The sequence below is a fragment of the Gigantopelta aegis genome, chromosome 5 (assembly GCF_016097555.1).
Source record: "Gigantopelta aegis isolate Gae_Host chromosome 5, Gae_host_genome, whole genome shotgun sequence".
Taxonomy (NCBI): Eukaryota; Metazoa; Mollusca; class Gastropoda; order Neomphalida; family Peltospiridae; genus Gigantopelta; species Gigantopelta aegis.
The window spans coordinates 38,087,529-38,111,845 of NC_054703.1; the positions used below are offsets into that span (position 1 = coordinate 38,087,529).

Below are 24,317 nucleotides of genomic sequence, written 5' to 3' on the forward strand. Positions count from 1 at the left end.
AGGTGCGGCTGATGAAATTATGTTGCTAAGTTGCCTGTGTTGCACACTTGACAAATTGCTGTAATTATCAACACTTTGTACATGTGGTATGTACCCAGTGGTTGAAGGATTGATATCACTCTTCCACATTCTTTTCCATCTATTTTAACCCGATCGTTCACATTAATTGTGGTAGCCATTTCGAGTTGCCAAATAAACAAAATCGGTAGCAGACGATACATGTTTACGATATTTTATTTGTGCATTTTATTTGTCAAGGTGTATATAGCTTTGTTTATAGAAATAATACATATATATAATATTCAATTTTATTTATTGTATATATTTTATTATTATTTTTAATTTAAATGTCTCGCGACATCCGATGAATGAATGAAATATATAGTAAAAGTTGTGGAATGTTGACAACGTAATTTTTCATGAATGAAAAAAAAAGTCCCGGTAGACTTACTGTCCAACCAATCATAATAGCCTTGCTTCATTGTCAACCAATGAAAAGACGTACATCCGGTACGACCCTCGTGGTGCGTATCGTATTTGTACGACACCGCTATACGTTCACCAGGTGGGTGATAAATATATATATTACAACAGTTCACAAACAAAGCGATTTGGTACACACATATATATATATATATATATATATATATATATATATATATATATATATATATATATATATATTATATATAGAGATTGGGTACAGATATATATATATATATATATATATATATATATATATATATATATATATATATATATATACACATGTTTGTATATATATATTACAACATTTCACAAACAAAGAGATTGGGTACAGATATATATATATTACAACATTTCACACATACAGATACCAGGGCCTAATTCACAAAGCTCTCTTAGGCTCTGCTATACAACAAAGCATCCTCTTTATAAGTCTTTTAGCGTTGCACTGCGAGATCGCGAAGTTGCGAGAGTTAGTGAATAAAAGCCCCAGGTACAGATATAGACGTTATAACTTGTTTCACAAACACCGATGTCATGTACAGATAGAGACGTTATAACTTGTTTCACAAACACCGATGTCATGTACAGATAGAGACGTTATAACTTGTTTCACAAACACCGATGTCATGTACAGATACAGATGTTACAACTTGTTTTACAAACACTGATGTCATGTACAGATAGAGACGTTATAACTTGTTTCACAAACACCGATGCCATGTACAGATATAGATGTTATAACTTGTTTATACAAACACCGATGCCATGTACAGATATAGATGTTACAACTTGTGTCACAAAAACAGATGCCATGTACAGATATACACGTTACAACTTGTTTCACAAACACCGATGCCATGTACAGATATAGACGTTACAACTTTTCACAAATGTAGTCTCTGTGGTTTCCACAGATATCGTCATTCCAGCGAGGATAATTTTGATTGATTTTCAAGCAGTCTTCCGTCGGATAATCGCTCGGTTCGTTTGGGTTCCACCAATACTGTTCCACAGCTGTCCCGTCGGTCCATTGCCACGAATTATTCTTGCTAGGATCGCTTGCGCCTATGAAAAAAGGATTCCCTGGATGCTCTGAAATATATGGGAGAAACAAATCAATGACAACCTTTATTGAGACACTAAATAGTAAACAGGAAGGAATGAAATGTTTTATTTAACGACGCACTCAACACATTTTATTTTACGGTTATATGGACCACACAGATATTGAGAGAGGAAACCTGCTGTCGCCACTTCATGGGCTACTCTTTTTGATTAGCAGCAAGGGATCTTTTATATGCACCATCCCACAGGCAGGATAGCACATACCACGGCCTTTGATATACCAGTTGTGGTGTACTGGCTGGAACGAGAAATAGCCCAATGGGCACACCAACAAAATAGTAAATAGTGAAATAAAGCCAAACAAAAATATTTTCGCGGCGATTTGTATTCTGACAGTCAATCTTTTCGTTTCTTCTAATTTACCGCTGCCGCGAAACCAACGCCATCTATACAGGAAATAACACCATGCTGCCTCGGCTAATAACAATAAGAACTAGAGAAATTATTCGTATCACTTCTTAACGTACATTGGGTTGTGTACGTAATAGTATTGGCCGGGTGGCGAGGCGCGATCAGTATGGGATCGGTCCCTGTCGGTGGGCCCATTGGGCTATTTCTCATTCTAATCCAGGCAGTCTATGCCAAAATATTTGTTATACCCATCACAAATTGCAAAAGTAATGAAGTTAATTGTTTTCCTTCTGGAATAACATATTAAAAATGTAGTAAAATATATTTAATGGAACAGGTAGTAATTTGGCTTTAAAGTTAGGTAGTATTTGTACTGACGTCATCAATATTAGATTAGTCCATATTTTGTATAAACGAACTTCCCAGGGCATTTTGGCAATTCAATTGATGTTACATAATTTGAGGATGCTGACTGACAGAAATAATATGTTACCAACTGATATTTCCATTATGTATCTTTACAAATGCAAGATGGCCGCCACATTATATACTAAAATATGACATTTAATGTCTAGGCTTCTAACTGAATATATATCCATAATATTAATAGTTATTTCTATGTTTTATATGCCTAAGAATTGATATATTTGAAGTGTTTTAGCTCGATATTATACTTATATTTAAAATAAATTCAATATGGTTGCCAATATAACCAACACACTGTAACGAAATTCCACAAGACATTATTATTTCAGCTTCTAGCTGTCTAGGTTATAAACACACAAGTCTCGGTTTCGTTGGATTGAGATACCTCTTTAACCTGGTTCTATGAAATAATATTATAATGAAATTCAAGATGGCCACCATGAACCTACTGAAATAGGAAATGCAATATATTGGCTTCTAACTGGAATACATTCACAATATTAGTGGATATTCCTATGTTTCCTATATGACGATATTGATATATGATTAGTCTGCAATATTTTAAAGGGACATCCCTGAGTTTGCTGCACTTTGTAAGATGTTATCGACTAACCGAGACTTTTTAACGATTGTAATTACATATCAAATATATTTTTCTGCATAAAACATTAGTGGCTGTATATTAAACGTGTTTCTGATCGTTCTAATACTTGTACTAGGTTAAATTTCATCTTATTTGCTAAAATATAGTTTTTTCGTACGTACGAAATTATTTGAAGACAGAATCCAGTTTGGGCTTCTTACAAATATTAAGACGACCAGAAACACATTGAATATACAGACACTGATATTCTAAACAAGAAAATATATTTAATATGTATGCTTAATCGTATAAATATTTTATTAGTCGGAAACATCTTACAATGCAGCAAACTCAGGAATGTCCCTTTAAGCAGTCGCATGTACATAAAATTAGCATAAACACAGAAATGTCCAACACATTACAAACTCAAGATTAACAGATGCATTATTCTATGGCATTTTGTTTAAATAATTATGGGATGGGGATTCCATAGAATATTATATAAAGGTAACTGTTACAGCTATTTTTCCCCACTACATTCGACTGGGCTGTTAAAACATTGGGTATGAACCATTACCGGCGTGCGAACTCTGTACCTACCAGCATTTTGTTTTCTGTGTCAATCTTTGTTTAAGGGGGTGTAATGGAGGGTGATGTACCTGCCACTAGTATGTCTTAGATGTCCCTCATTCTGTCTTCTGTGTCAATCTTTAAGAGGGTGTAGTGGAGGGGTGATGTACCTGCCACTAGTATGTCTTAGATGTCCCTCATTCTGTCTTCTGTGTCAATCTTTAAGAGGGTGTAGTGGAGGGGTGATGTACCTGTCACTAGTATGTCTGAGATGTCCCTCATTCTGTCTTCTGTGTCAATCTTTAGTGGAGGGTGGGTGTAGTGGATGTCGCTCATTCTGGGTGATGTACCTGTCACTAGTATGTCTGAGATGTTTGTCCTCATTTTGTGTAGTGGAGGGTGATGTACCTGTCACTGTGTCAATCTTTGTTTAAGGGGGTGTAATGGAGGGTGATGTACCTGTCACTAGTATGTCTGAGATGTCGCTCATTTTGTCTTCTGTGTCAATCTTTAAGAGGGTGTAATGGAGGGTGATGTACCTGCCACGTATGTCTGAGATGTCCCTCATTCTGTCTTCTGTGTCAATCTTTAAGAGGGTGTAGTGGAGGGTGATGTACCTGTCACTAGTATGTCTTAGATGTCCCTCATTCTGTCTTCTGTGTCAATCTTTAAGAGGGTGTAGTGGAGGGGTGATGTACCTGCCACTAGTATGTCTGAGTTGTCCCTCATTCTGTCTTCTGTGTCAATCTTTAAGAGGGTGTAGTGGAGGGGTGATGTACCTGCCACTAGTATGTCTGAGATGTCCCTCATTCTGTCTTCTGTGTCAATCTTTAAGAGGGTGTAGTGGAGGGGTGATGTACCTGTCACTAGTATGTCTGAGATGTCGCTCATTTTGTCTTCTGTGTCAATCTTTAAGAGGGTGTAATGGAGGGTGATGTACCTGCCACGTATGTCTGAGATGTCCCTCATTCTGTCTTCTGTGTCAATCTTTAAGAGGGTGTAGTGGAGGGTGATGTACCTGTCACTAGTATGTCTTAGATGTCCCTCATTCTGTCTTCTGTGTCAATCTTTAAGAGGGTGTAGTGGAGGGGTGATGTACCTGCCACTAGTATGTCTGAGATGTCCCTCATTCTGTCTTCTGTGTCAATCTTTAAGAGGGTGTAGTGGAGGGGTGATGTACCTGCCACTAGTATGTCTTAGATGTCCCTCATTCTGTCTTCTGTGTCAATCTTTAAGAGGGTGCAATGGAGGGTGATGTACCTGCCACTAGTATGTCTGAGATGTCCCTCATTCTGTCTGCTGTGTCAATCTTTGTTTAAGTGGGTGCAATGGAGGGTGATGTACCTGCCACTAGTATGTCTGAGATGTCCCTCATTCTGTCTTCTGTGTCAATCTTTAAGAGGGTGCAATGGAGGGTGATGAACCTGCCACTAGTATGTCTGAGATGTCCCTCATTCTGTCTGCTGTGTCAATCTTTGTTTAAGTGGGTGCAATGGAGGGTGATGTACCTGCCACTAGTATGTCTGAGATGTCGATCATTTTGTCTTCTGTGTCAATCTTTAAGAGGGTGTAATGGAGGGTGATGTACCTGTCACTAGTATGTCTGAGATGTCCCTCATTTTGTCTTCTGTGTCAATCTTTAAGGGGGTGTAGTGGAGGGTGATGTACCTGTCACTAGTATGTCTGAGATGTCGCTCATTCTGTCTTCTGTGTCAATCTTTAAGGGGGTGTAATGGAGGGTGATGTACCTGTCACTAGTATGTCTGAGATGTCCCTCATTTTGTCTTCTGTGTCAGTCTTTAAGGGGGTGTAGTGGAGGGTGATGTACCTGTCACTAGTATGTCTGAGATGTCGCTCATTTTGTCTACTGTGTCAATCTTTGTTTAAGGGGGTGTAATGGAGGGTGATGTACCTGCCACTAGTATGTCTGAGATGTCGCTCATTTTGTCTTCTGTGTCAATCTTTAAGAGGGTGTAATGGAGGGTGATGTACCTGTCACTAGTATGTCTGAGATGTCCCTCATTTTGTCTTCTGTGTCAATCTTTGTCTAAGGGGGCGCGGTGGGGTTGGGGGGGGGGGGGGGGTGGAGGTAATGGAGGGAGGAGGCTGGATTACCTGCCACTAGTATGTCTGAGATGTCCCACATTTTGTCTGCTGTGTCAATCTTCACAAGTCTCGCGCCATCAGATTCGCACGCTGCTTTGGCCTGCGTCCACGTCTTCTTATCTGATGCAATTTTTATACACATTCCCGATCTTCTAATGAACTGGTAGCCCTCAAATTGGCAGGCATCTGTTGTCAAATAAAATATATTTGAGACACACTTCTAGTTTTCCAATAAACTTTTATTTTTATTTCGGTTTTTATTAGGTTTTTTTTTTATAGTATAGGCGATAATGCTACACAAACACACACACACACACACACACACACACACACACACACACACACTCTCTCTCTCTCTCTCTCTCTCTCTCTCTCTCTCTCTCTCTCTCTCTCTCTCTCTCTCTCTCTCTCTCTCTCTCTCTCTCTCTCAGCAGTTTTTAAATACTGTAACTTCAGTACAGGAACTTGAAGCTTGAGCTCATGACCACAACCTGGAAGAATGTCAAGAAGCCAACCTTAAACGCATTGAGTTACTATCTAAAGAACTGATTTTTAACAATGAAAATACACCTTCAAAAGCCGGCTATGTTTGCAACGTTTGTCAGCGCTGCTTTAAGTGGAATAAAGACCTCCTGCGACACACCCGTACAGTCCATGGGAATGAACGATTCCAGTGTGTTAAATGTGGACATTCATTTACCCGTCTGGATAACTATAACAGTCATCGATGTACACTAAAACGGACATCGTCAGAAGCCAACCAACAGGCCAAACGACAGTGCCTACGGCCTCTCGGTAACAATGTCAACAACAACCTCGACCCTAGTGATGTACCAGCTCGGCTAGCAAAGTGTAATTGGTGTGGTCACGTGAAATGTTTACTTCCCGGTAAGCACTTTTGTGAGGGTTGTTCAACAAAAGGTCGGGAATGCAGCCAGTGTCACAGACCAAAACCCGAGCGGTTCTACAGTCAACGGGTCAACCAGTGCGACAGGTGTATCCACCGACGTGAACGCTACGAAGAAAGACGAAACCAGGTTGGAGCGGGCCGTATAGATGCACTCGAGGGGGCAATTTCAACGACAACATTGACACCCAACCGAGAAAATGATGTTGACATTCTTCAGTTCTTAGCTGATGAACAATTTAATATTTTACAGATTTTGCATAATTCCTTAACAGCAAACAAAGGTATGAAGTGGTTTTTAACTTTAAAATTGAAATTTATCAAATATGATGAAAACAATGAAAGTATATTGGCAGAACCTATACTTAGAACTACTAATTTTTTAACCACTAATTTCTCTGAATTGGAGAAACAATTAGCAGAGGGATTTCAAAAATTGTACACATCATCACAAGAATTTCAAGCTGAAGGGAGTGGATGGGCTATCGATCATATCATACATTTGGAAGTTAATACAGCTCAATATATTCCTTTGACTGGTAGTAGCTATATCCCTCTTCCTAGAGTCCTTGCAGAGAAAAAAGCCATACTGAACATTCAGAACGAAGATCAGAAATGTTTTATTTGGTCTGTCTTAGCAGCTCTGCACCCATTATCTTTCAAACATCATGCCAACAGGGTAAATAAATATGAACCTTATGAAACTGAACTAAATTTAGATGGAATTGATATGCCCATTCCCTTAACACAATTAACAAAATTCGAAAAACTAAACAGTATTTCAGTAAATGTCTTTGGATTTGATGAGAATGATGGTGTATTTCCCTTACACAAAAGTGCATTCAAATGTTCAATTGAGGTAGATTTAATGCTACTCAGCCAGGGGGAAAAGAGACACTTTTGTCTCATTCGCAATTTCAGTAGGTTGATGGGAAATAGAACAAAACATGGACATCAAACATTTTATTGTCGTTCTTGTTTACATGGTTTTACTAGACAAGATTTGTTAGATGATCACACACCATATTGCAATTCATATGGTCTTCAGAAAGTAAAACTCCCCACAGAAGACAACAAGTGGGTTCAGTTTAATAGTATTCGCAAACAGTTAAGAGTACCGTACATAATTGTTGCGGATTTTGAGTCTCTTACGCGAAAAATCAGTGGCTGTGTGAATGACCCCACTTTTTCAACCACTACAAAGTATCAAAAGCATGAACCATCTGGCTTCTGTTATAAAGTTGTTAGCTCTGATCCTTCGTATTACAAACCTGCTGTTGTATACAGGGGACCAAATGTTATTAATAATTTCATTGATCATCTATTAGAAGAAAGTAAGAATATTGGAGAAATCTTAAACATTGTGGAACCAATGAAATTGACAGTAGAGGATGAGAGAACATTTAGAACCGCTAGTACATGTCATATTTGTCAAGGAAAGCTAGGGTCAGACCGAGTTCGCGACCATGATCATTTGACTGGAGTTTATAGGGGTCCTGCACACAATAAATGCAATTTACAGTACCAGTTTAGGAGGAATAAGGGGAAACAGAGCAATCTTAAGGAGTTCTTTATTCCTGTTGTTTTTCACAATCTTAAAGGTTATGATAGCCACCTGATCATGAGGTATTTGGATAAATCTGTTAAACAAAAACTACACTGTCTAGCCAACAACATGGAAAAATACATATCATTCTCTGTTGGCAGTTTGCGGTTCATAGACTCACTTCAGTTTTTGAACGCATCGCTTGAGACACTGGTTACTAATTTGAAAGCAGACGGTAGTGATAAATTCACTCAACTCACAAAAGAATTTTCAGATGAACAGAAAATCAGCTTACTTCTAAGAAAAGGGGTATACCCTTATGACTTTATGGATGACGAGTCTAAATTTAACATGTCTCAGCTCCCTGCTCAAGCTGAGTTTTACAATATTTTAACTGATAGTGATATCTCGGACGAGGATTATGAGCATGCTCATCAGGTGTGGACAACGTTTGACTTGAAAACCATGGGAGAGTACATGAACATGAAAACAGATGTTCTTCTCTTGGCAGATGTATTTGAAAATTTTAGAAACATGTGCTTAGATTATTATGATTTGGATAGTGCTCATTATTTCACTTTACCCGGTGTAGGGTGGGATGCCATGCTCAAGATGGGAGGTGTGGAACTTGAACTTCTCACAGATTTAGACATGCATCTTATGATAGAGCATGGTCTAAGAGGTGGAATTTCAATGATATCAAAAAAGTTTTCCAAAGCTAACAATCCTTATCTTGAAACATTTAATGAAAATGAACCCTCCACCTATCTTATGTATTTGGATGCTAATAACCTGTATGGACAAAGCATGTCCCAATACCTCCCTGAAAGAGATTTCGAGTGGGTTAAAGACTTTGACAGTCTTGACATTATGACTGTGACAGAGAATTCAAACACGGGGTATATTTTGGAGGTGGATCTTGAATACCCCACAGAATTACATGACTGTCACAGTGACTATCCTCTGGCCCCTGAATCTATGCTAGTCACTGATGCTATGCTTTCTCCTCACTCACAGCAGCTGAGAGATAAACTTTGTCTTACAGGTCGGCCTGTACGAAAACTAGTTCCAAACCTCAATGATAAAGAGAAATATGTACTACATTACAGAAACTTACAATTCTATCTCAGACAGGGAATAAAGTTGACAAAGATCCATAGAGCGATTCAGTTTAGACAGTCTCCATGGTTAAAGACCTATATCGATTTCAACACGGAAAAAAGAAAGCAGTCCAAAAATGAAACTGAAAAAGCTTTTTTTAAGTTGATGAACAACTCCTGTTTTGGTCGAAGCATGATGAATGTAAGAAAACATGTGAATGTGGAGCTGGTAAATTCAAAGAAACGTTTAAAGAAACTCTGTGCTAAACCCACATTTGAAGGCTTTAAAATATTTAACCCTGATTTGGCTGCAGTTCATCTTAAGAAAGCCACTATCGTTCTTAATCAGCCTATCTATGCCGGATTTTCAATTCTAGACATGTCTAAAATTGTTATGTATGAATTTCACTATAATTTCATGAGATCAAAGTATGGTAATAAAGTCCAGCTTTTATTCACAGATACAGATTCACTGTGTTATGAGGTAGAAACAGAAGATATCTATTCTGATTTTCAGAAACATGCCAACTTGTTTGACACAAGTAACTATAATCTCTCTCACCCTCTCTTCTCTACTGTAAATGCCAAAGTGTTAGGTAAAATGAATGATGAGCTTGGGGGATCTGTCATGGAAGAGTTTGTAGGTCTTAGACCGAAAATGTATTCGGTTTTGTATGAGGGGAAAGAGAAAAAAATAGCTAAAGGTGTTAGTAAAACTGTGATAAAAAAGGTCCTGAAGCATACTATGTATAAGAAATGTTTGTTTGAACATTCCCAACTGAGACATAGCATGACTAATATTCAGAGTGTGAATCATCAGCTGTACAGTGTAGCCACCAACAAGATAAGTTTATCTCCCTATGATGACAAACGCTATGTCCTTGAAGATGGAATCCATACTTTAGCCCATGGACACTACCGTACTCATCCTAGAATCATTGATTAGGCTATAAACCACATGTGCATAATATTGTCTATTGTAAATGAGAACCACTTTATACCTTATAATGATTTTCATGTATGTATATATGTTAACCTTTTTATATGGTGCCCTCTTAATAAAATAGATTTAGTTTTTCTTGTAATAAACTTCACTTGTTTAATGCTTTTTTTTTGTTTGTTTTTTTATTTAACTTAATACAATAAATTAATAACAAGAGAAATGCTTGACTACTACAATGTATTTTATTTCTCTCAACATACATATATTATGATACGTGTCAAGGATAAAGGGAAACTCTTGACTGTATCTTACTTGTACATATACACAAAACTATTCAGTATCTGTATCATTTTCATTTTCTTCTTCTTGATCATTGACTAAGTCCTCAGCTTCAGAAAAATCTATCTGGGACAGTATATCTTTGACATTGGGTTTCATCCACAATTCAATCTTGGTAGAGATTACATCTGGGTCCGTCTCAGGGTCCATATTCTTCACTTTAGACAGTATGGTTTTGAACAAGGGTGCTTCACTGAAATAAGTCACAAACTGTAGGGCTCGAACCATTCTGTCAATGAAAGTTTTTTCCCAACATTTTTGTAACTTCCTTTCAATCCATCTTTCAGACTTCCCTTGATCTTCATAATTTTCTTTCTTTGCCTGAATGCTTTCTTTACAAGTTTTCAAGGTCAACTTCCACATCTCTGTCAGACCAGCAGCTTCCCATTCTTTGTAATCCAATTTGGAATCTTTTACATCGGTATTGATGGGTTCTTCATCCAGTTTGGCTCGTTTCCTTAAAGGTTGACCCCCATTTTCGGGGCATCAGGTTCTTACATGACGTTGAAGATCATGGTTGTTCTCAAACAAAATACCGCATTCGTCACAGGAAGGCATGTTGACAACTGTATCAATATCCTCAGTATCACTATAATTAAATTCACTGTCAACTTCAGAAGTTTCTGTCACGTCGTTTAAGTTGTTGTGTTTGATGTTCACAGGATGACTGTTACTATTCAACTGAGGTGACTCTCGAATTGATGGTTCTTTTATAGGTTGTTGAGAAACACTGTCACTAGTAGTTATAACATTAGGTTTAAGTCTCTCATTCTCAGAGGTAGAAGGTCGTAAATCAATAGTCAGATTGCCATAAGGTTGTTGAACAGCTGCTTCATACACAGACACAAAACGATCAGTATTGTTGAGAAAAATTCTTCTTGCAAACAAGTTCACTTGTAGTCTGTCCACGGGTGAATTGAACAGAGTCACAAAATGTGAATTCAGAGCAATGTCACGTGACTCTTTGCCTCTCGGAAACAAATTTTGTAACAGTAAAAAATTAATGACATTCTTGTGATGTGAAGTACGAGTAAAAAGTTGAGAAATACGTTTATCATCCTTGGCCTCGGTCATGTGATCATCCAGAATTAAAACATTATTGTTGTGTGCATCAAAGTAGTTGTTGTCCTGCAGGTTGTAAGGGATACCTTTCACAAACTGAATTTGAGGCATGGTCTCACGAATAGTATCATAAAGGGGTTGCCACTCGTTGTAACACCATACAATGTTGTTAGGTGTTGGCTTGATGAGTCCTTTCCGAAGTATATGATACATAAACATTGTCTTCCCACATCCACTAGGGCCCACGAAAATGACATTGGAAGGTATAGTAAAATAAAACGGTTCTTAATCTGGTACCTGCTGAGCTTGCATTCCTTGTGGTGGTGGTGGTGGTGGTGGTGGTGGTGGTGGTGGTGATGATGGTGGTGGTGGTGGTGGTGGTGGTGGTGATGGTGGTGAATGACTGGTCTGTCTATGTCTGAGCATGGCATCCCTCCTCGAAAACATTTTCTGACAATCTGGACACGATGTTGATCCCATGATGTTCAGGTATAAACTAACTCAAATACAACACTCGCTATTATTTATACCAACTGGAGATTTGCTTCTGGAATCCAGCTGTTAAACTTCTTAGGATAGCCCATCCACTTAACAAACACCTGTTTCTCACCTCTCCTCTTTCTTCTCTTAAGCACTTTCTCCACCTTCCAAATGTTATTGTCCGTTTTGAAGACTTGCTGTAACTCATTTTCGTAGAAGCTACCTTCAATGGGGTCATCTGCATAATCTTTCAGTTGATATATAGGAAAACCATCTCTGTAGTATCTTCTCTTAATTATAAATATTTCTTCAGTCCATTTTTCTTGATAATCTCTTTGAAAGGTGTATTTCAAATGAGAAATTCTCACTTGATCCCCAACCTTAAATTTGAAAGGTTTCCTTTTAGTTTTAGACTTTGTTTTCAAAAGATCGATGTACTGCTCTTTCCACACCATAGCTTCATTTTGCTCGTCGATGTCTGAAGGTGATCGCTGATTTAATGACCTGTGTGGTCTATGATTGTAACCATCTACTAGATCTTGTAGAATATCCAGGTAGTGATAAGTCTGTTTATATGTAAAATATCTGTACATAGCAACCTTCAGAGTCCGGATCACTCTCTCAGCATATGATGCTTTGGTCTCATTCTGAGTGACATAGAATGTTATATCTTTGTCTTTCAAATATGATTTCACTTTTTTATTATTGAATTCACGGCCTTTATCTGATCTAATAATCCCTGGTAAAGGTGCAGTGGCAAATATTTTCTTCAGTGCTTTAATGACAGATTCTGGTTGTTTGTTTTTCATGGGTTCAACCCATAGATATCTTGTAAAAACATTGATAGATATCAACAGGAATTTTACACCGTTATTATCCAATTCAATATTAGAAACGTCTGCTAAATCAACATCCCATCGTGCATTCAGTCCACTCGCCACGAGCCTGTTTCTTTTGAATTTGTAGCGCAACGATCGCTGAAGCGAGTAGGCGTCTTGCGAAGCAAGCCACCGTTTGATATGGTGTAAGCTAATATCAAATTTCCCTTCCTTTTTTACAATACGATACAGTTTATTTACTCCCGAAAAGGAAGCTGGGTGTTTTGGATTAAAATAAATATTCAACAAATATTCTGTCCACCCTTCTCTAGGCATGATTATAGATTAATGAGATAAAAATAAATTGTTGGTAATATTTATATCGAATGTAAACAGTTGCCTACAATACAATGTTTTCATAATATTTGCAACACTCTTAAATGAATGTATAGAAAAGCGGACTGCACACGTCTGAATGTGACCTTATTATCTGTGAAGCCATTGTCAATGTCAATACAATAAGCAGGGTATGAGCACTCGTGACTCGGTTTGGCCCGTAGCGTTAGTTTACTACAGCGTGACCCGAATAGACCCAGCCATGCAGTTGGGGTGTTGCGTACTTTATTTATAGAATAATTGGACACTGCACCACACCATGCACTGAAATAACACTTGTACTAATTATTCAAGAAGTCATTGCCAAACAATATTAATACAATACGCAGGTGCAAGCACCTGTCATCCGATTTAAAAGGGTATCGTGTATTTACTATAGAGTGTTCTGACCTAGTCAGTATGGGTGACGCGCGCACTTTATTTACAGAACAATAGGATATTGCACCACAACGTGCACTGCTGTGACCCCGTTTCTAAAAATAGATGGCGCCTGGCGCCTTTTGGCGTTGAACCGGCAAAGTATTATCATCAACCGGTAGATGTCGCTCGAAGCACAACAATGCCTACGTCACGACAAATTTCAGAGACTTGGGGTGCGTTCTTTTCACCTCTCCTGGACATGTTCCAACTGTTCTGTCCTGGTTGTATCCCCTCTCCAGATATCGTAGAACTTAGCAAAATTATTGGTTTTAAGGGTTTGTAACGTTTTGTATTGAGATACTTACTTGTCTGAACTTTATTGTTACTGAAAATGTTCACGAACTGTGAAGAAAAATCTCACAAATGAACAACAACAAATCGGATGTTGATTGCGCGAACCGTGCACGAGAAAACAAACTGAACCAAAATGATAACGGTCACGTGGTATACCAACGTCTGTGACAAATATCCCGTCTAAAAATAGATTAGACCTTGTCTGCTCAATGGTTTTTTCTCAAACATGCGTCCGTTTTTCAGAAATACGAAAAATGCATTTTGTGGTATTACAAACACCAGGATTACCAAAAAACACTTCAGGTGAATGGAAATGTATATTCTAAATAATAAACGGTAAGTAAAGTGCAATTTTATTTGTGAAAAAATGGGTTTAACAGCGAAAAACAACGCCGTAATGGTTAACAACTAGCCGTAACTAGGGTGTGTCCCTTTAATGGAGGTATAATATGATAACGCGGTGACACACAGTCATGCAGTAAAATACTGATATTATAAAATTGTTATTGATTAAATCTCACAGTTAAATCAAGTTAACAAAAACATTATTACCTGAGTAAACTGCATAGTACATTAAAGATAAGTTAAAATACATTGACAATTTGCAAATTATTTCACAAGGGACAAGGCACAAGGGATAATAACTGTTGCCGAGTTTGTTATTCTATTTATTACCGGAGCAATGTTTTTCTCTAAAAGCCTTTATTTTCGACACACATAAGAATAATAATAATAATAAGAATAATTTATTTGCATAACACCCGAATATGGGCAGAGCAAAAATAACAATATAATATACATTTATCTGCAGTAACAGTAACATAAATATACATTAATTACATGAACAAACATCTGAATCAACAAATACATATGTAATTTAAGCCTTATTACTAGTGATATTAATATTTAGGTAAATATGCACGTACATGTATAGAAACGATATAAACCACTACAGCCACTGTTCTGAGTATTTTTATAACTTTGTAATTTAATCTCGTTCATAGATAATTTTCAAAAACAAAATTTCCCTTTATCATGGTACAAAATCTATCATGAATTGCATTAAAATGACATTTTGTTATAAATTTAACACCAAAATCAGACAGCCGTAAAGACAAACTCTTTAAACTACATGACGTCATTGTGTGCCTTTGCGAAATCGTGATGACGTCATATTTAGTACCGACACGGTCATTGGTTTGTAAGCGTCGTATCATCCAATAGTATTATTCGTTAGACCAATGTATTGAGAAATTACGATTTTTATTTTCCCTGTTATGAGTGCCTGCTGGGGTAATAATAGATAATAATAATAATTTAAAACAAAATTATTTTAAAATTTCCTTTACGTGTGCAAATGAGAAAGTAAAATTAAGACAAATATTTCACCGAAATAAATCAGAATATAGAATAAATATAACATGATTATATATATATATATTTTTTATTTTTTTTTACTAAATCGTAAATTAAATAAAAAATAAAAAATAGATAATTTTCACCTGGATAAACTTTGCAGTAATTTACACTGCCTGGGGCTGACATCAAATTGTTTATCCATCATCGTCCTCGGTGGTGTCGTGGTTAAGCCATCGGACATAAGCCTGGTAGATACAGGGTTCGCAGCCCGGTACCGAATCCAACCCAGAACGAGTTCTAACGACTCGATGGGTAGCTGTAAGACCACTACATCCTCTTCTCTCGAACTAACCACTAACAAACTAACCCCTAACTCACTGTCCTGGACAGACAGCACAGGTAGTTGGGGGGGGGGGGGGGGGGGGGCTTGTGCCCAGGACAGCGTGTTTGAGCCTTAATTGGATATAAGCACGAAAATAAGTTAAAAGAAAAGGACAATTTATCCATCGTGTATGCAGGTGTGTGTGTGTGTGTGTGTGTGTGTGTGTGTGTGTGTGTGTGTGTTTATGTATGTGTATGTATGCAGGTATGTATGTCTGTATGTAGGTGTGTGTATGTGTGTGTATGTATGTATGTATGTATGTATGTATGTCTGTCTGTCTCTCTCTATGTATGTATGTGTGTGTGTGTCTGTCTGTATGTATTGATGTATGAATATCTATATATTGTATGTATGTCGAGGTTGACTGTTACATACATAGATATTAACGCACTGGCGCAGGGGATAATTAAATCCTTTCTGGCCTCACAAATTGTCCCATGCCGTTGCTGGGACTCGAACCTGTGTGTATGTATGTCTGTATGTCTGTATGCATGTATGTAACTCGTAATAGTGTTCTTTGAATAAATCACTAAGTAATAAGAATAGATCGTTTTACCTGGGTACACTACATAGTAGTTCACATTGCCTGCAGGATCTAAGACCAAATTGTTGATCCATCTTGTGTGCAGGTGACAAGATCCGGTGTGGCCGTTGAAGAAGAATGAGGAACACGACGTCTTATAAACACACAACGTAGCGCATCCGACGCGGCTGTTGGCGTTAGTCGGCGATGATCCATCGGCTACTACAACACCCATCGCGTACACTTTAGAATACAGTTGCAACAGACAGGTCATCATTAGAGTTGATGATCTTCACAAACTGTTACTGAGGGAGGTTATGCTAAAATGTAATTGTAAAAATCAACAACATAAAAACAACAACCCAGTTGTGTTGACAGCAGATGATTCCCAGTCTGGTTTCCGGAAGATGCTGGTTTCTGTTTTAAAAAGAAAGAAATGTTTTATTTAACGACGCACTCAACACATTTTATTTACGGTTATATGGCGTCAGACATATGGTTATGGACCACACAGATTTTGAGAGGAAACCCGCTGTCGCCACTTCATGGGCTACTCTTTCCGATTAGCAGCAAGGGATCTTTTATTTGCGCTTCCCACAGGCAGGATAGTATAAACCATGGCCTTTGTTGAACCAGTTATGGATCACTGGTCGGTGCAAGTGGTTTAAAGTAAAGTAAAGTTTGTTTTTTATTTAACGACGCCGCTAGAGCACATTGATTTTTTATCTTATCATCGGCTATTGGACGTCAAACATATGGTCATTCTGACACTGTTTTTAGAGGAAACCCGCTGTCGCCACATAGGCTAATCTTTTTACGACAGGCAGCAAGGGATCTTTTATTTGCGCTTCCCACAGGCAGGATAGCACAAACCATGGACTTTGTTGAACCAGTTATGGATCACTGGTCGGTGCAAGTGGTTTACACCTACCCATTGAGCCTTGCGGAGCACTCACTCAGGGTTTGGAGTCGGTATCTCGATTAAAAATCCCATGCCTCGACTGTTGATGACCGATGGCCTACCACAACGCCACCGAGGCGGGTAGGTTTCTGCTTTAAAGTCGCACACTCCAGTTTCGACTCGTGAAAATGGAGATTATAAATTTGGTTAATGTAGAAATCTGAAACATATCCGAGTAAAATTATAACAAAATAAAATCAGAATCGGTTGCGTAGAAACTGGAAAATACCATTTAAAAACAAACTAAAGCTGGCTCTTTAAAGGCATATTATCACAGATCACTGACCTATTTAATGGTCTAACAAAGTATTACCTGAACAAATATAATTTGATTTGTCCCTAAATGTACTTTATTCAACCATCTTAATAACCACCATACTCCATTTATTAATGAAATTTTGTAAAAATATTTGAATTATGGCAATGGTTCATAATTCAAAAACTAAAATTGCTGAGAGGGATAACATGGATTTCACTCCATCATGGTTCAGTTAAGGTGATGCGATAACTAGATTTGGTTTCCAAAAATTAATGTAGTTTTTATTTATTATCCATTTTTAGAGAAATAAGGTCCTTAAATCTGTGACAGTATGCCTTTAAACCAGAAGCACCTGCGTTTTTAGAATTATGATTTTATTTGTTCGAGGAATTAAAAACACCAAAATGACCAGAAAAAATCCAGATTTATAAAAATGAATATTATAAACAATAACATGCAAATACCTTCGAATTTAAATTATTAAAATCGAAAACAACGTTGAAGTGTTTGACAGTGTAATAACAGTATTGATCGGAAACACTCCAGATGTATGAAAATGGATGTTCTAAACAATAACAGTAATTGAAATTATCAAAATCAGTTCTATTAGTGAACAAGTGTTTAAAAACTAGGGGCTGTCATTTTAACTGTAAATACTACTCTCCATATCACCAGTCTTATTAACGGTAGATACTACTATCTATATCATCAGTGTTATTAACAGTATATACTACTCTCTAGATCACCAGTATTGTTAACAGTACATACTACTATCTAGATCACCAGTGTTGTTAACAGCATACACTACTCTCTGTGTCACCAGTGTTGTTAACAGCAAATACTACTCTCTGTGTCACCAGTGTTGTTAACAGCATATACTACTATCTGTGTCACCAGTGTTGTTAACAGCATATACTACTATCTGTGTCACCAGTGTTGTTAACAGCATATACTACTCTCTGTGTCGCCAGCGTTGTTAACAGCGTATATTACTCTCTATGTCACCAGCGTTGTTGACAGCACTGACTACTCTCTATGTCACCAGCGTTGTTGACAGCAATGACTACTCTCTATGTCACCAGCGTTATTGACAGCACATACTACTCTCTGTATCACCAGCGTTATTGATAGCACATACTACTCTCTGTATCACCAGCGTTATTAACAACACATACTACTCTATATCACCAGCGTTATTGACAGCACATACTACTCTCTGTATCACCAGCGTTATTAACAGCACATACTACTCTCTGTTTCACCAGCGTTATTGACAGCACATACTACTCTCTGTATCACCAGCGTTATTAACAACACATACTACTCTATATCACCAGCGTTATTAACAGCACATACTACTCTCTATATCACCAGCGTTATTAACAGCACATAATACTCTCTATCTAGCCAGTGTTATTAACAGCACATACTACTCTCTATATCACCCGTGTTATTAACAGCACATACTACTCTCTATATCACCCGTATTATTAACAACATAATCTACTCTCTATATCACCCGTGTTATTAACAGCACATACTACTCTCTATATCACCCGTGTTATTAACAACATAATCTACTCTCTATATCACCAGTGTTATTAACAGCATATACTACTCTCTATATCACCAGTGTTATTAACAGCATATACTACTCTCTATGTCACCAGCGTTATTAACAGCACATACTACTCTCTATGTCACCAGTGTTATTAACAGCATATACTACTCTCTATGTCACCAGCGTTATTAACAGCATATACTACTCTCTATATCACCAGTGTTATTAACAGCATATACTACTCTCTATATCACCAGTGTTATTAACAGCATATACTACTCTCTATGTCAACAGCGTTATTAACAGCATATAATACTCTCTATGTCACCAGCATTACTAACAGCATATACTACTCTCTATGTCACCAGTGCTATTAACAGCATATACTACTCTCTAAATCACCAGTGCTATTAACAGCACATACTACTCTCTGTATCACCAGCGTTATTGACAGCACATACTACTCTCTGTATCACCAGCGTTATTAACAACACATACTACTCTATATCACCAGCGTTATTAACAGCACATACTACTCTCTATGTCAACAGCGTTATTAACAGCATATAATACTCTCTATGTCACCAGCATTACTAACAGCATATACTACTCTCAATGTCACCAGCGTTATTAACAGCATATACTACTCTCTATGTCACCAGCGTTATTAACAGCATATACTACTCTCTATGTCACCAGTGTTATTAACAGCATATACTACTCTCTATGTCACCAGCATTATTAACAGCATATACTACTCTCTATATCACCAGCGTTATTAACAGCACATACTACTCTCTGTATCACCAGCGTTATTAACAACACATACTACTCTATATCACCAGCGTTATTGACAGCACATACTACTCTCTGTATCACCAGCGTTATTAACAGCACATACTACTCTCTGTATCACCAGCGTTATTGACAGCACATACTACTCTCTGTATCACCAGCGTTATTAACAACACATACTACTCTATATCACCAGCGTTATTAACAGCACATACTACTCTCTATATCACCAGCGTTATTAACAGCACATAATACTCTCTATCTAGCCAGTGTTATTAACAGCACATACTACTCTCTATATCACCCGTGTTATTAACAGCACATACTACTCTCTATATCACCCGTGTTATTAACAACATAATCTACTCTCTATATCACCCGTGTTATTAACAGCACATACTACTCTCTATATCACCCGTGTTATTAACAACATAGTCTACTCTCTATATCACCAGTGTTATTAACAGCATATACTACTCTCTATATCACCAGTGTTATTAACAGCATATACTACTCTCTATGTCACCAGCGTTATTAACAGCACATACTACTTTCTATGTCACCAGTGTTATTAACAGCATATACTACTCTCTATGTCACCAGCGTTATTAACAGCATATACTACTCTCTATATCACCAGTGTTATTAACAGCATATACTACTCTCTATATCACCAGTGTTATTAACAGCATATACTACTCTCTATGTCAACAGCGTTATTAACAGCATATACTACTCTCTATGTCACCAGCATTACTAACAGCATATATACTCTCTATGTCACCAGTGCTATTAACAGCATATACTACTCTCTAAATCACCAGTGTTATTAACAGCATATACTACTCTCAATGTCACCAGCGTTATTAACAGCATATACTACTCTCTATGTCACCAGCATTATTAACAGCATATACTACTCTCTATATCACCAGCGTTATTAACAACATGTACTACTCTCTTTATTACCAGTGTTATTAACAGCATATACTACTCTCTATATCACCAGTGTTATTAACAGCATATACTATTCTCTATATCAGCAGCGTTACTAACATTATATACTACTCCCTATATCATCAGTGTTATTAACAGTTAATATTACTCTCTATATCACCAGCCTTATTAACAATATATACTACTCTCTATATCACCAGTCTTGTTAACAGTTAATATTGCTCTCTATATCACCAGTGTTATTAACAGCATATACTACTCTCTATATCACCAGTGTTATTAACAGTATATACTACTGTCTATATCACCAGTGTTATTAACAGTTAATATTACTCTCTATATCACCAGTGTTATTAACATTATATATTACTCTATATCACCAGTGTTATTAACAGTGTATACTACTCTCTATATCACCAGTGTTATTAACAGTATATACTACTGTCTATATCACCAGTGTTATTAACAGTTAATATTACTCTCTATATCACCAGTGTTATTAACATTATATACTACTCTATATCACCAGTGTTATTAACAGTGTATACTACTCTCTATATCACCAGTGTTATTAACAGTATATACTACTCTCTATATCACCAGTGTTATTAACAACATATACTACTTTCTATATCACCAGTGTTAATAACAGCATATACTACTCTCTATATCACCAGTGTTATTAACATTATATACTGCTCTCTATATCACCAGTCTTTTTAACATTATATACTATTCTATATCACCAGTGTTATTAACAGCATATACTACTCTATATCGCCAGTGTTATTAACATTATATACTACTCTCTATATCACCAGTCTTGTTAACAGTTAATATTGCTCTCTATATCACCAGTGTTATTAACAGCATATACTACTCTCTATATCACCAGTGCTATTAACAGTATATACTACTGTCTATATCACCAGTGTTATTAACAGTTAATATTACTCTCTATATCACCAGTGTTATTAACATTATATACTACTCTATATCACCAGTGTTATTAACAGTGTATACTACTCTCTATATCACCAGTGTTATTAACAACATATACTACTCTCTATATCACCAGTGTTATTAACAGTATATACTACTCTCTATATCACCAGTGTTATTAACAACATATACTACTCTCTATATCACCAGTGTTAATAACAGCATATACTACTCTCTATATTACCAGTGTTATTAACATTATATACTGCTCTCTATATCACCAGTCTTTTTAACATTATATACTATTCTATATCACCAGTGTTATTAACAGCATATACTACTCTATATCGCCAGTGTTATTAACATTATATACTACTCTCTATATCACCAGTCTTGTTAACAGTTAATATTGCTCTCTATATCACCAGTGTTATTAACAGCATATACTACTCTCTATATCACCAGTGCTATTAACAGTATATACTACTGTCTATATCACCAGTGTTATTAACAGTTAATATTACTCTCTATATCACCAGTGTTATTAACATTATATACTACTCTATATCACCAGTGTTATTAACAGTGTATACTACTCTCTATATCACCAGTGTTATTAACAACATATACTACTCTCTATATCACCAGTGTTAATAACAGCATATACTACTCTCTATATCACCAGTGTTATTAACATTATATACTACTCTCTATATCACCAGTCTTTTTAACATTATATACTATTCTATATCACCAGTGTTATTAACAGCATACACTACTCTATATCACCAGTGTTATTAACATTATATACTACTCTCTATATCACCAGTCTTGTTAACAGTTAATATTGCTCTCTATATCACCAGTGTTATTAACAGCATATACTACTCTCTATATCACCAGTGTTATTAACAGTATATACTAATGTCTATATCACCAGTGTTATTAACAGTTAATATTACTCTCTATATCACCAGTGTTATTAACATTATATACTACTCTATATCACCAGTGTTATTAACAGTGTATACTACTCTCTATATCACCAGTGTTATTAACAGTATATACTACTCTCTATATCACCAGTGTTATTAACAGCATATACTACTCTCTATGTCACCAGCGTTATTAGCGGCATATACTACTCTCTATGTCACCAGCGTTATTAACAGCATATACTACTCTCTATGTCACCAGTGATATTAACATTATATACTACTCTCTATATCACCAGTCTTTTTAACATTATATACTATTCTATATCACCAGTGTTATTAACAGCATATACTGCTCTATATCACCAGTGTTATTAACATTATATACTACTCTCTATATCACCAGTCTTGTTAACAGTTAATACTACTATCTATATCTACGTCTTATTAACGTTAGATAATACCAACTCACCAGTCTTATTAACGTTAGATACTACTAACTCACCAGTCTTATTAACGGTAGATACTACTATCCATCTCACCAGTCTTATTAGCTGAAAAATACTACTCTCTATTTCACCAGTCGTATTAACAGTAGGTAGTATCTGTTTCCAGTACTATTCTCTCCAAGCAGCTGTGAAGAGTAACGAGAGAGTGTCAATTTTTTCCGAGAGAGATCAAATTTCCCTTTGGTATCAAGTTGGGAAATGTTAAATCTAACCTGTCAGACACCAATTCGATTGACACAAGCTGCTGCCCTACGTTTCACTGTGCACATGAGTGCCTTGCGTTTTACTAGATTAAATAATGAAGTATGCACTATTAATGAACCGAAACAAAGCAAAATCAATCAGAATAATTTAGTAAAAAAAAAAGAAGAAACAAATGTTTTATTTAACAACGCATTTTATGTACGGTTATATGGCGTCAGACATAATATTATGGTTAAGGACCACACAGATTTTGAGAGGAAACCCGCTGTCACCACTTCATGGGCTACTCTTTCCGATTAGCAGCAAGGGATATTTTATTTGCGCTTCCCACAGGCAGGATAGCACAAACCATGGCCTTTGTTGAACCAGTTATGGATCACTGGCCGGTGCAAGTGGTTTACACCTACCCATTGAGCCTTGCGGAGCACTCACTCAGGGTTTGGAGTCGGTATCTGGATTAAACATATCATGCCTCGACTTGGATCCGAACCCAGTACCTACCAGCTTGTTGACCGATGGCCTAACTACGATGCCACCGAGGCCGGTATATGTTATAATAATGCATACCGATGGAAGGAAGGAAATGTTTTATTTAACGACGCACTCAACACATTTTATTTACGGTTATATGGTGTCGGACATATGGTTAAGGACCACACAGATATTGATAGAGGAAACCCGCTGTCGCCACTTCATGGGCTACTCTCTTCGATTAACAGCAAAGGCTCTTTTATATGCACCACCCCACAGACAGGATAACACATACCACGGCATCTGATACACCAATCGTGGTGCACTGGCTAAAGCGAGAAATAGCCTAATGGGTCCATCGACGGGGATCGATCCCAGACCGACCGCGCATCAAGCGAACGCTTTGCCACTGGGCTACGTCCCGCCCGCATACCGATGGATGATCGGACGACGACGACGACCATACAGTGCCAGCAAGATGTTTGTCAGTCATCGAGTAAAAAG

The 24,317-nt window shown here is 37.1% G+C and overlaps 1 protein-coding gene across 1 annotated transcript; it reads right to left on the reverse strand.

Annotated features, from left to right (window-relative positions):
• Nucleotides 1-744: 744 nt before the first annotated feature.
• Nucleotides 745-23,355, reverse strand: LOC121373746 (C-type Lectin CRL-like). Its single transcript, XM_041500500.1, has 4 exons — nt 23,135-23,355; nt 16,253-16,539; nt 5,660-5,836; nt 745-1,581 (listed from the first exon to the last, which is right to left on the reverse strand). Exons 2-4 carry the CDS (start codon nt 16,494-16,496, stop codon nt 1,364-1,366), a joined length of 639 nt encoding a protein of 212 aa, XP_041356434.1. The 5' UTR covers nt 16,497-16,539; nt 23,135-23,355; the 3' UTR covers nt 745-1,363.
• Between the last annotated feature and the right edge of the window lie 962 nt (nt 23,356-24,317).

What these genes read in the sequence shown, in the direction of transcription:
- LOC121373746 (XM_041500500.1), bottom strand. Translation starts at nt 16,496, where the DNA reads ATGATGACCTGTCTGTTGCAACTGTATTCTAAAGTGTACGCGATGGGT. An exon ending in CTACTATGTAGTGTACCCAG is followed by an intron (nt 5,837 to 16,252) that starts GTAAAACGATCT and finishes ATTTGACAACAG; the next exon opens with ATGCCTGCCAATTTGAGGGC. An exon ending in CTCAGACATACTAGTGGCAG is followed by an intron (nt 1,582 to 5,659) that starts GTAATCCAGCCT and finishes CATATATTTCAG; the next exon opens with AGCATCCAGGGAATCCTTTT.